The 13,084-nt window shown below is 25.7% G+C and overlaps 3 protein-coding genes across 3 annotated transcripts; 2 read left to right on the top strand and 1 right to left on the bottom strand.

Moving 5' to 3' along the window:
• Positions 1-7,381: 7,381 nt before the first annotated feature.
• Positions 7,382-8,089, top strand: LOC108578033 (ATP synthase subunit a-like). Its single transcript, XM_017941280.1, is given in 2 exon segments — positions 7,382-7,416; positions 7,534-8,089. Coding segments are annotated over 2 exon segments (579 nt in total). The 3' UTR covers positions 8,078-8,089.
• LOC108578034 (cytochrome c oxidase subunit 3-like) lies at positions 8,088-8,957 on the top strand. The gene is given in 1 exon segment (XM_017941281.1): positions 8,088-8,957. A coding segment is annotated over 1 exon segment (732 nt). The 5' UTR covers positions 8,088-8,145; the 3' UTR covers positions 8,878-8,957.
• A 1,257-nt stretch (positions 8,958-10,214) lies between these two features.
• Positions 10,215-11,234, bottom strand: LOC108578036 (NADH-ubiquinone oxidoreductase chain 5-like; the record flags this gene model as incomplete). The annotated part of the gene is given in 1 exon segment (XM_017941282.1): positions 10,215-11,234. A coding segment is annotated over 1 exon segment (1,020 nt), but the record flags the coding sequence as incomplete, so codon positions are not given.
• Between the last annotated feature and the right edge of the window lie 1,850 nt (positions 11,235-13,084).

Below are 13,084 nucleotides of genomic sequence, written 5' to 3'. Positions count from 1 at the left end.
ACCACAAATTTATATTCGGAACCAAAAAAAGGTAAGATTTCCTTGGTCACATTCAGTTTTAGAAATTATTTTTAACGACGAAGTATTTAATTATCTGTGTTTTCCCCCGCATCGTAGTTCGAAAATTCGAGACCGGAGTCCAGAATGCATAGCAGAATCGTATTCCATTTCGAGTGCGAATATCATACCGGTTCTTTACGTGAAAGACGCAAAGAAATACCATCTCCAAGCCCGACGTTATATGTGTATATTCGCTTCGCTAAACAGTAAAACGAGAACCGTTTGAGCTATTGAGAAAACAAAGCACACCTTCGTATTCGGTACCAAAAAAAGGTAAGATTTCATTGGATACATTTCGCTGAAGGAATTATTTGTAACTACGAAGTAATTAATTATTTGTGCTTTCTCCCACCATCGTAGTTCGAAAATTCGGCGCTGATGTCCAGAATGCATTGCATAATCGTACTCCATTTAGAGTACGAGAATTGCCACCGTCTATTATGTGAAAGTCGCGAAGAACTACTATATCCATGTGCGGCGTTATATTCGTATATTACGCTTCGTTTAACAGTAACACGGCAACCGTGTGAGATATTGAAGAACCAAGCACACCTTTATGTTCAGGATCAACAAATTGTAAGATTTTGTTACATACATTTAGCTGAAGGAATTATATTTAATGTCGAAATATTTAATAATCTGTATTTTCCCCCACACCGTAGTTCGAAAATTCGGCGCCGATGTCCAGAATGTATAGCAGAATCGTACTCCATTTGGAGTATGAGTATCGTACCGGTACGTTACGTGATAGTCGCGAAGAAGTACTATCTCCAAGCGCGACGTGATATGTATTTATTCGCTTCGTTTAACAGTAACACGGGAACCGTTTGAGCTATTGACAAAACAAACCACAGCTTTGTATTCGGTACCAAAGAAAGGTTAGATTTCGTTGGTTACATTTAGTTTTAGGAATTATTTTTACCGTCGAAATATTTAATTATCTGTATTTTCCCTCACATCGTAGTTCAAAAATTTGACGCCGGTGTCCGGAATGCATTGCAGAATCGTACCCCAAATAAGGTCCGAGTATCGTACCTGGACGATACGTGAAAATCGCGAAGAACTACTATCGGCTAGGCGACGTTATATGAGTATATTCACTTCGATTAACAGTAACATCAGCACCGTTTGACGTTTGAATAACAACGCACACCTATGTATTCCGTATCAAAAAATGATAATATTTCGTTGTAAACACTTAGCTGAAGGAATTATTTTTAATGTCGATATATTTAATTATCTGTATTTGCCCTCATCATCTGTAGTTCGAAAATTCCAAGCCGATGTCTAAAATGCATAGCAAAATCGTGCCCCATTTAGAGTACGAGTATCGCCGCAGTATGTTATGTGAAAGTCGCGAAGAACTACTATCCCCTAGCCGACGTTATATGTGTATATTCGCTTCGTTTAACAGTAACACGGGAACCGTTTTAGCTATTGAACAAACAAAGCACACCTTTGTATTCGGTATCAAAAAATGGTAAGAATTCGTTGGTCACATTTAGCTTTAGGAATTATTATTAACGTCGAAATAAATAGTTATCTGTGTTTGCCCCCACCATTGTAGTTCAAAAAGTCGACGCCGATGTCCAGAATGCATAGCAGATATGTACTCCATTTCGAGTACGAGTATCGTACCTGTTCGTTACGTGAAAATCGCGAAGAAATACTACCTCCAAGCGCGTCGTTATATGTGTGTATTCGCTTAGTTTAACAGTTACACAGGAACTTTTTGAGCTATTGAAAAAACAAACCACACATTTGTATTCTGTATCAGAAAAAGTAAGTTTTCGTTGGTCACATTTAGCATTAGGAATTATTAGTATCGTCGAAATATATAATTATCTGTATTTGCCCCCATCATTGTAGTTCGAAAATTCGACGCCGATGTCCAGAATGCATAGCAGATATGTACTCCATTTACAGTTCGTGAATCGTACCTGTACGTTACGTGAAAATCGCGAAGAAATACTATCTCCAAGCGCGACGATATAGGTGTACATTAGCTTCGTTTAACGGTAACATGGGAAGCGTTTGAGCTATCGAAAAAACAAACCACACCTTTGTATTCGGTAACAAAAAAAGGTAAGATTTAGATGGAAACATTTATTTGTAGGGTATATTTATAATGTTGAAATATTTAATTATCTGTATTTTCCCCCACCATCGTAGTTCTAAAATTCGACGCTGATGTCCAAAATGCATAGCCGAATCGCACGCCATTTATATTAGAAGGATCGTCCCAGTATGATATGCAAAGGTCGCGAAGAACTATTATAACAATGTGTGACAAATGTATGTATATTCTCTTCGTTTAAGAGTGACACGGGAACCGCTTGAGCTATTGAAAAAAAAACCACACCTTCGTATTCGGTACCAAAAAAAGATAAGATTTCGTTGGGCATATTTATTTTTTAGGAATATTTTTAAAATCCAAATATTTAGTTGTCTGTATTTGCCCCCACCATCGTAGTTCGAAAATTCGGTAGGCCATTTAGAGGAAGAAATTCGTCCCTGTATGATTTGCGCAGGTCCCGCAGAACTACTATAACCATGTGCGACGTTATATGTGTATATTCGCTTCGTGTAACAGTAACACGGGAACCGTTTGAGCTATTGAAAAAACAAACCATAACTTTGTGATCCGTATCAAAAAAGGGTAAGATTTATTGCATACATTTAGCCGAAGGTATTATTTTTAAAGTCGAAATATTTAATTATCTGTATTGGCCCCAACCATCGTATTTCTAAAATTCGACACCGTCGTCAAGTATACATAGCAGAATCGTACGCCATTTAGAGTACGAGAATTGCCACCGTCTGTTCTGTGAAAGTCGCGAAGAACAACAATCGGCTGGACGACGTTACAGGTTTATATTCGCTTCGTTTAACAGTAACACGGGAACCGTTTGTGCTGTTGAAAAAACAAACCACACCTTCGTTTTCGGTACCGAAAAAAGGCAAGCCTTCGTTGGCCACATTTAGATTTAGGAATTACTTTTATCGTCGAAATATTTAGTTATCTGTATTTGCCCCCACCATCGTAGATAGAAAAATCGACGCCGGCGTCCAGAATGCATTGCAGGACCGTTCGCCATTTCGAGGACGTATATCTGAATATTTTTTTATATAGATAAGCTAAGGTTTAAGCTTTTAGGCTCATATCCTAAATATAGATGTTTTACTCTTTTATATGTAATTTTTTTATTTGGTAATATGCCTGATTAAAGGGATATTTTGATGAAATATTAATGTAATTTTAATTACTATTACTTTTTATTTTTATATTTATTAATTTATTTAATTCATTAAAATTCAAAATTTTATGTGCATTTATTACACTAAAATATATTTAAATTTTAATTGTTATGTTATTTAATTTATAATTAAATGTTTTTATTTGTTATTGTTATTAATTTATAATTTTAGTATATAATATGTTATTTAAGAAATATATTTGTGTTTTAATAATAGTTTTAATATTTATTTTTATGATTTTTAGTGATAATTTATTTTTTGTTTGGATGTTTTATGAGGCTTTAAATTTATTTATGGTTATTTATCTTAATTTTAATAATAATAAGTATGTGAGATGTTTATATTTTATTTTAATATCTTTTACTGGTGTTCTGTTGGTTGGTTTTGTTATACTTGGCAATACTGTTAGTGTTTTATGGATTGATATTTATTTAAGTGATTTGGTTATTTTTTTAGTTATAATGTTTAAATTAGGTATTTTTCCTTTTAATTATTGAGTTATTTTTTTATGTCGTGGTATGACTTGACTTGAGATTTGTTTATTTTGTACTTTATGTAAATTTAGTTTTATTTATTTTTTGTTAATAGTTGTTGATTTTAATTGGTGATTTATTTATTTTATTGTTTTTGGTAGTTTTTTTGTTTCTTTGTCTTTAAAGAATTTAAGTTCTTATAAGAGTATTATAGCTTCTACATCAATTATTCAAAGTTCTTTTATTTTTATTATTGGTTTATTTGATTTTGAGCTTATATCTATTTTTGTTTTATTTTATTTGATTTATTTTTGTTTGTTGTGTTTTATGTTTGGATTTTTGAATATTAATGATTTATTTGGTTTATTAAATGTTTCTTTTAGTCGTATTATAAAGTTTGTTTATGTTAGTTTAGTTTTAGGGTATTCTGGATTTCCTCCTTTTTGTTGTTTTTTCTTGAAATGAATTGTTATTAGTGTTTTTTTTTATAATTCGATTTTTTACTATATTTTTGTTTTTATTTATACATTTAGTTCTGTTATAGTTCTTTGGGCTTATGTTGGGTTTTTTAGTTATTCTTTGGTTGGTTATTTTCCTAGGATGAAAAAGCCTATTTTATATTCTTTTTTTTTTAGTAATTATTTTAGTTTTTTTTTGGGTTTATCTATGTTGCTTTCGTTTACGGGTTTTATGTTTGTGGGGTTACTTTATTAAGTGTTTTAATTTTTAGTTAAGTTTGATTTATACAATTTTAAATTTGCAATTTAATGTTTTGTTTTTAAACTATAAAAATTTTGTTTATATTTTTAGTAATAGAAGAGTTTTATCTTCATTAATAAATTTACAATTTATTTCTTTTTCAGACATAATACTTTATTTTAAAGATTTTAAGTTAATTAAACTTTTAGCCTTCAAAGTTATTTATATATATTGAATTTATATAAATCTTAATAAGTTATTTTTGGGGTAAGTGATTTTTTTCAACTAATCATAAAGATATTGGAATGATTTATATTGCTTTTGCTTTATGGTCGGGGATGGTTGGAACTTCTTTGAGTATAATTATTCGTATGGAGTTGAGTAGTCCTGGGATATGAATTAATAATGATCAAATTTATAATTCTATTGTGACTGCTCATGCTTTTATAATAATTTTTTTTATGGTTATACCATTTATAATTGGTGGTTTTGGTAATTGGTTGGTTCCTTTAATGATTGGATCTCCTGACATAGCTTTTCCTCGTATAAATAATATTAGGTTTTGATTACTTCCTCCTTCTTTAATTTTATTAATTATAAGTAATTTATTTCAAGTTAGGCCTGGTACTGGATGAACGGTTTATCCTCCTTTATCTTCTTATATATTTCATTCTTCACCTTCGGTTGATTTTACTATTTTTTCTTTACATATATCAGGGATGTCATCTATTATGGGGGCTATGAATTTTATAGTTACTATTATGTTGATGAAGAATTTTTCAGTTAAGTATGATTTTTTGCCTTTATTTGCTTGGTCGGTATTTATTACAGCTATTTTATTATTGTTATCTTTACCTGTTTTAGCTGGAGCGATTACTATACTTCTTTTTGATCGTAATATTAATACTTCTTTTTTTGATCCTTTAGGAGGGGGGGATCCTATTTTATATCAACATTTATTTTGATTTTTTGGTCATCCTGAGGTTTATATTTTGATTTTACCTGGATTTGGTCTTATATCTCATTTAATTATAAATGAGAGGGGTAAGAAGGAGGTTTTTGGTAATTTGGGTATAATTTATGCTATGATAGGAATTGGTTTCTTGGGATTTATTGTCTGGGCTCATCATATATTTACAGTTGGTCTTGATGTTGATACTCGTGCATATTTTACTTCAGCTACTATGATTATTGCAGTTCCTACGGGTATTAAGGTTTTTAGTTGGTTAGCTACTTATTATGGTTCAAAATTAAATTTTAATAATTCGATTTTGTGGAGGTTGGGTTTTATTATAATATTTACTATTGGCGGGTTAACTGGTATTATATTATCTAATTCTTCTATTGATATTATTTTACATGATACTTATTATGTTGTTGGTCATTTTCATTATGTTTTGTCTATGGGGGCTGTATTTGCTATTATTGGCAGTTTTGTTCATTGGTATCCTTTGTTAAGAGGTTTAATAATGAATCAAAAGTGATTAAAGTCTCAATTTTTAATGATATTAATTGGGGTTAATTTTACATTTTTTCCCCAGCATTTTTTAGGATTAATGGGTATACCTCGTCGTTATTCTGATTATCCGGATGCTTATTATTGTTGGAATGTTATTTCTTCAATTGGTTCTTTGATTTCTTTAAATAGTTTAATTTTTTTGATTTATATTTTATTGGAGAGTTTAATTTCTAAGCGTTTAATTGTTTTTAAGTATAATCAATCGTCTTTAGAATGAATTGGTTTTATGCCTCCTTTGGATCATTCTTATTCTGAGGTTCCTATTGTTTCTAAGGTATAATTGGTATAATTATTTTATTGATCTGGAGTTAGAGAGTTTAATTTTAATATGGCAGATTAGTGCAATAGGTTTAAGTTCTATGTATAAAAATTGTTTTTTTTATTAAAAATCGCAACATGATATATATTTGGTTTTCAAGATTCTAACTCCCCTTACTCTGATAATCTAATTTCTTTTCATAGTTTAACTATGATTATGATAGTTATTGTTATTGTATTTACTGTTTTTATTGTTTTTGATATTGTTAATAATAGGCATTTAAATCGTTATTTATTAAAAAATCATTTTTTAGAGACTATTTGGACTATTGTTCCTATATTTATTTTAATTTTTATTTGTTTTCCTTCTTTGAAGATTTTATATTATATGGATGAATTATTAAATCCTTATTTTTCTATTAAAGCTGTTGGTCATCAATGATATTGATCTTATGAATATCCAGAATTTAATAATTTAGAGTTTGATTCTTATATGGCTTCTTATATATTAATTGATCAGTTTCGTTTATTGGATGTTGATAATCGTTTAATTGTTCCTTTTGGTGTTCCTATTCGGTTGGTTGTTACTTCAGCTGATGTTATTCATTCTTGAGCTTTGCAGTCTTTGGGGATTAAAATTGATTCTGTTCCTGGTCGTATTAATCAGGTTAATTTATATTCTAGTCGTCCTGGTTTGTTTTTTGGTCAGTGTTCTGAAATTTGTGGTATAAATCATAGATTTATACCTATTGTTTTAGAGAGAACAACTTATAAGTTTTTTACTGATTGAGTTAACAAGGGATAGTTGATTTTTGTTTTAAATAATTAGTTAATATTATAATATTAAATTGTCAGTTTAAAGTTAATAGTTTATTTATTGTTATTTGAAAGTGTCATTAGATGTCTGAAGTGCAAGAATTGATTTTTTAAATCATGTTATAGTAATAGCAATTACTTCTAATGAGTCTTTTATTCCTCAAATGGGTCCTATAAGTTGGTTTATTTTATCTTTTGTTTGTTTGTTTAATTTATTTATAATGATAGGCTGTATTAATTCGATTTTGATTATAATAAATAAGGTTGATTTTTCTGTTTTTGAATTAGTTTATAAAAAATGGAGTTGATTATGGTAAGTAATTTGTTTGAAAGGTTTGATCCTATGGTTGGTAAATTTTGTTGTTTATCTTTTCCATTTAATTGATTTTCTATTTATTTACCTTTTATTTTGACTTTTATATTTTATTGATTTATTTATTCTCGTATTAGGGTTATTTTGATAATTTTGGTTAAGTTTATTTATAATGAGTTTAATTTATTAATTTCTAGTAAGTATCAGTCTAATACTATTGTTTTTGTTAGATTATTAATTTATATTATATTATTGAATTTGTTTGGGTTATTACCTTATGTTTTTACTGTTACTAGACATATTTCTATTAATTTGATTTTGTCTTTATCTTTGTGATTAGGCTTTATTTTGTATGGGTATTTAAATAAGCCAGTTATAGTGTTTAGTCATCTTGTTCCTAAAAATACTCCTAGATTTTTAATGAATTTTATGGTTTTGATTGAATTTGTTAGAAATTTGATTCGACCTTTAACTTTGTCTATTCGATTGACAGCTAATTTGATTTCTGGACATTTGTTAATAATTTTGTTGGGTTTATTTATGTCTAAGACAATTTTATTGTTTTTGTGTTTGTCAATTATTGTTCAAAATATTCTTTTAATTTTGGAAATTTTTATAGCTTTTATTCAGGCTTATGTGTTTTCGGTTTTGATAACTTTATATTTTACTGAATTTAAATAAATTTAATGTTAATGTTAATGTCAAATCATCCGTTTCATCTAGTTACTATAAGGCCTTGACCTATTATAATGTCTGTATCTATTTTTAATTTGTTATTTTCTTCTCTTAATTATTTTTTTTTTGTTGGTTCTGTTAATGTTATATTTTTTTGTTTATTAGTTTTGGTGTTTGTTTTTTTACAATGGGTTCGTGATGTTGTTCGTGAGAGAATGTTTCAGGGTGTTCATACTTACTCTGTTTATAAGTTTTTAAAGTTTAGTATAGTTTTATTTATTATTACTGAATTGTTTTTTTTTATTTCATTTTTTTGGTCTTTTTTTCATAATTCTATTTCTCCTTCAATTGATATTGGTATGATATGGCCTCCTTTATGGATTTTATTTTTTGACCCTTATGATATTCCTTTATTAAATTCGATTATTTTGATTTCTTCTGGTTTAACTGTTACTTGAAGACATAATAGTTTATTAGTTGGTAATTATTTTGGATTGATTAATAGTTTAGGGCTGACTATTTTTTTAGGCATTTATTTTTTATTTGTTCAGCGTATTGAGTATTTTGATTCATTTTTTAGGATTAATGATGGTATTTTTGGGTCGGTTTTTTATATATTAACTGGATTTCATGGGTTACATGTTTTTGTTGGGGTTATATTGTTATTTTCTTCTTATTTGCGTATTAAATTAAATCATTTTTCTTTGATTCATCATTTTAATTTTGAAGCTTCTTTGTGGTACTGGCATTTTGTTGATTTGGTTTGGTTGTTTTTGTATATTTTTATTTATTGGTTTTTTAATTAAGTTTTAATTTTTGTTTTTTGGTTGTTTGTAGTTGGTATATATAGTATAAATACTATTACATTTAATTTCCAATTAAAATATTTATTATAAATAATGTGTACAATGATTAGTTATTTTTTTATAGTTTTATTTATTTATTTTATTGGATATTTTGTATATTTATTGAATATATTTTTTAGTATAGTTCAATTTTCTGATAAGGAGAAATGTCTTCCTTATGAGTGTGGATTTTCACCTATTTTTAAATTTATATTACCTGTTTCTGTACCTTTTTATTTAATTTGTTTAATATTTTTGATTTTTGATATTGAAGTAGTTATGATTATTCCTTATGTTTTTTTTTTTTATTATTTGGATTCTTCTTATATTATAAGGATATTTATTTTATTTTTATTGGTTATATTGTTAACTTTACTTTATGAGTGGAATTCTAAGTTTTTAGATTGGATGTTTTAATTTTTTTATTATTATATATATATATATATATATGGATTATATAAATAATCAAAAATTTAGGTCGAAATTAAATTGTAAGATTTACTTCATATAAGTTTATATATATATATATATATATAAATATATTAATTGAAGCCAAATTTGAGGCATGTTATTGTTAATAATAGAATTGAATTTTTTTTCCAATTAATGAAATAAAATTGGTAGAACTTCTAATTCTATGTTTGATAAATTAATTATTGTCTTATTTCTTTTTTTTGTTTTATAGTTCTGTTTTTAGTTTTTATAGTTTATTTAAAACATTATATTTTCAATATAAAATTGATATATATATATAATTATATTTAAAAACTGTATTTACTATTATTTAAAAATAAATAATTTCCTTAATATTTTCAATATTATGCTCTTTATAAGCTATTTAAATATATATATATAGTGATGGTTGTTGAGAATAAAATATATAGGGATATAATTATTTTTAAATTGAATGTTTTAAAGGCTAGATGAGCTGTATTTCATGAAATTATTAGAAATAATTTACCTATTATTTCTTCAAATATTTTTTTTTCAATAAGGTTTTCGTATTTTATAATTTTATTAAACGGTTTTAGGTAAATGTGTTTATATAAATTGTTTATTATTATTATATTTGCTGTTATAAATCTTATTATTTTAATGTTTTTATTAAATGTTAATTTATTTATTTGGAATCCTATAATTATGCCTATAATACATAATTTAATAATTATATATTTATATCTTTGAGGCAGGTTAGTGTTATAATCTATGTAAATTATATTTAAATAGTATTTTCTGAAAAATATTGATATAATTATTATAAATAATATTCTATAGTTTATTATTTTGTTAGAGGAATAATTTATGTTATTATAAATTGGAGATTTATTTGAATATAAGATTAATAAAACTTTAGTTGAATATGATACTGTAAATATAGTCCCTAATATTAAGTTAATTAATCTAAGTGTATTTATTTTGTTGATAAAAAAATATTCTATAATTAGGTCTTTTGAGTAAAATCCACACAGAAATGGAAAACCACAAAGAGATAATATTGAAAATGTTATAATTATTCTTTTTAGTGGATGAATTTTTATTATGCCTCTATAGTCTCGAATATCTTGTCTTCTATTTATATAGTGAATGAATCTACCGGTGCATAGAAATATTAGTGATTTAAATATTGCATGAATTATTAGATGTATAAATGCTAACTTTTCTATATTTATAAATAGGATTCTTATTATAAATCCTAGCTGTCTAAGAGTTGATAGGGCAATAATTTTTTTAAAGTCACATTCAAAATTAGCTATTAAACCTGAAATTATTATAGTTATTCTTGAAATTAATAAAAGGTATTCGTTATAATTGTTTATTATAATAGGTTTGTATCGAATTAATAAGTATACACCTGCTGTTACTAATGTTGATGAATGAACTAGAGATGAGACGGGAGTTGGTGCTATTATTGCAGCTGGTAATCATCTTGAAAAGGGTAATTGAGCTCTTTTTGTAAAGGCTATAATAATTAGTATAATTATTATGATTTTATCAATTTTATATAATATTAGATTTCATCTTCCGAATTTAATTATTATACAAATTATAATAATTAGTCTGGAATCACCAATTCGATTTAAAATTACTGTTAATATTCCTGCTCTGTAAGATTTTATGTTATTATAAAAAATAATTAAACAGTAAGAAATTAATCCTAGGCCGTCTCAGCCTAGTATAATGGTTAATATGTTAGGACTTATGATTATAAGAATTATAGATATTAGGAATATAATAACTAAATATAAGTATTTATTTATTAAATAAATATTTATTTTTATATATTCAGTTCTATAGATAATTACTATAGATGAAATAATTAAAATTATTATAATAAAAAATATTATTTTATTGTCTAATATAATGAATATATTTAATTTTATTGAATTAATTTCTATAATTATTCATTCAATAATAATGATTTTGTTTAAGTTAGTAAAAGTTATTCCAATTATGAAAAATATAATTCTTATAAATATTAAAATGAAGCTTGTAGTTATTATTTTAACAATAATTTAAAGTATATAGTATTACATTGCTGATTCCACAAATCATTGTTTTTATTTAAACTATTTAAATAAATGAATATAGATATGTTTACAATAAATAGATTTAATGGTGTTCAATGTATTATTAATGTAAAAAAATTAATTAACTTACCATTTCTTATATTATAGAATTTATTGTTATTAATGAATCCATGTTGAATGTATCTGAATAAATATAGTGAATATAAGAATCTTATAGTACAATAAATTATTAATATAATTATAATTGTATTTATTCATGAATATAGAGAAATTAGTAAAATAATTTCTCTTACTAGGTTAAGTGATATTGGAGCTGCTATATTTGATGAACATAGTAGGAACCATATTAAAGATATTGATGGTATTAAAATTATTATTCCTTTATTTATGATTATAATTCGTCTGTTAGTTTGTTTATAGATAATATTAATTAGGTAGAATAATCCAGATGAACATAGTCCATGAGACAGTATTATTAAATATCTTCCTATAATTCTGGTATTTAATATTGTTATTATTCTTGCAATTATTAAATTTATGTGAACAACAGAGGATATTGCTACGATGATTTTTATATCAATTTGTCGAAAACATATAAAGCTAGTTAATAATCTTCCGAATAGTCTTAAATAAATGAAGTAGATGTTAAAGTTTATTTTCTTGAAAATTTTAATTATACGTAAAAGTCCATATCTTCCTAGTTTAAGTATTATTGAAGCTAGAATTATTGATCCAATATATGATGCTTCGACATGTGCTTTTAGTAGCCAGTTGTGAAGGGTATATATTGGAATTTTAACTATAAATGATAATACTAAATAGATTTTAGGGTATAGTGGTAATTTAATATTTAGTGTTTCTAGGTATATAAATGATGAATTACCGCTTGTTTGGAGAATGTATAATAGAATTATTAGCAAGGGTAGTGAGAAGACTAATGTATAAAATATTAGGTAATAGGCGGCTATTACTCGTGTTGATCTATATCCTCATAATAGTACTATAATAAAAATTATTAGTAGGCTTGATTCAAATAGGAAATAAAAAGTGAATAAATTTATTGCTATAAAATTTATTAATAATATAATTATTAATAATAAATTAACTAAAGTATATATTATTAGGTTATTTTCTTTGGTTATGTTTATTATAATTAATCTAAAAATTCATAGTGTTATAATTACTAATCCGTATGAATATATATTTAATCTTATTCTATTAAAAATTATTCATCAATCATTGTTGTTTAGTTTAGTTAAGTATATTATAATGATTAAAAAATTTATTCTTCTTAAGAAGTATAGTTCAATAAAGTTACATATTATTATTATAATTGTTAATAATATTGCTAATTCGAACATAAGTTAATTGCGTTAATATTTTGATGTCCGTAACTTTGATTTAATGTTATTATTAAAGTTAATCCAATAATTGATTCTCCTACTGTAAAAATTATATATATTATAAATATTCAATCATTTATTAATTGATTAGTAATAATAAAAAAAATTATTAGTAATACTCTGTATTCGATGAAAATTAAATAATTTAATATAGAGTATCTTTTTGCAGTTATGATAATTATAATTAATATGAAAATAGTAACAATTAAGTATATTAATTAATAAAATAAATTATTA

This window comes from Habropoda laboriosa, unplaced genomic scaffold (assembly GCF_001263275.1).
Source record: "Habropoda laboriosa isolate 0110345459 unplaced genomic scaffold, ASM126327v1 scaffold868, whole genome shotgun sequence".
Taxonomy (NCBI): Eukaryota; Metazoa; Arthropoda; class Insecta; order Hymenoptera; family Apidae; genus Habropoda; species Habropoda laboriosa.
This window is presented reverse-complemented; position numbering and strand designations above follow the sequence as displayed.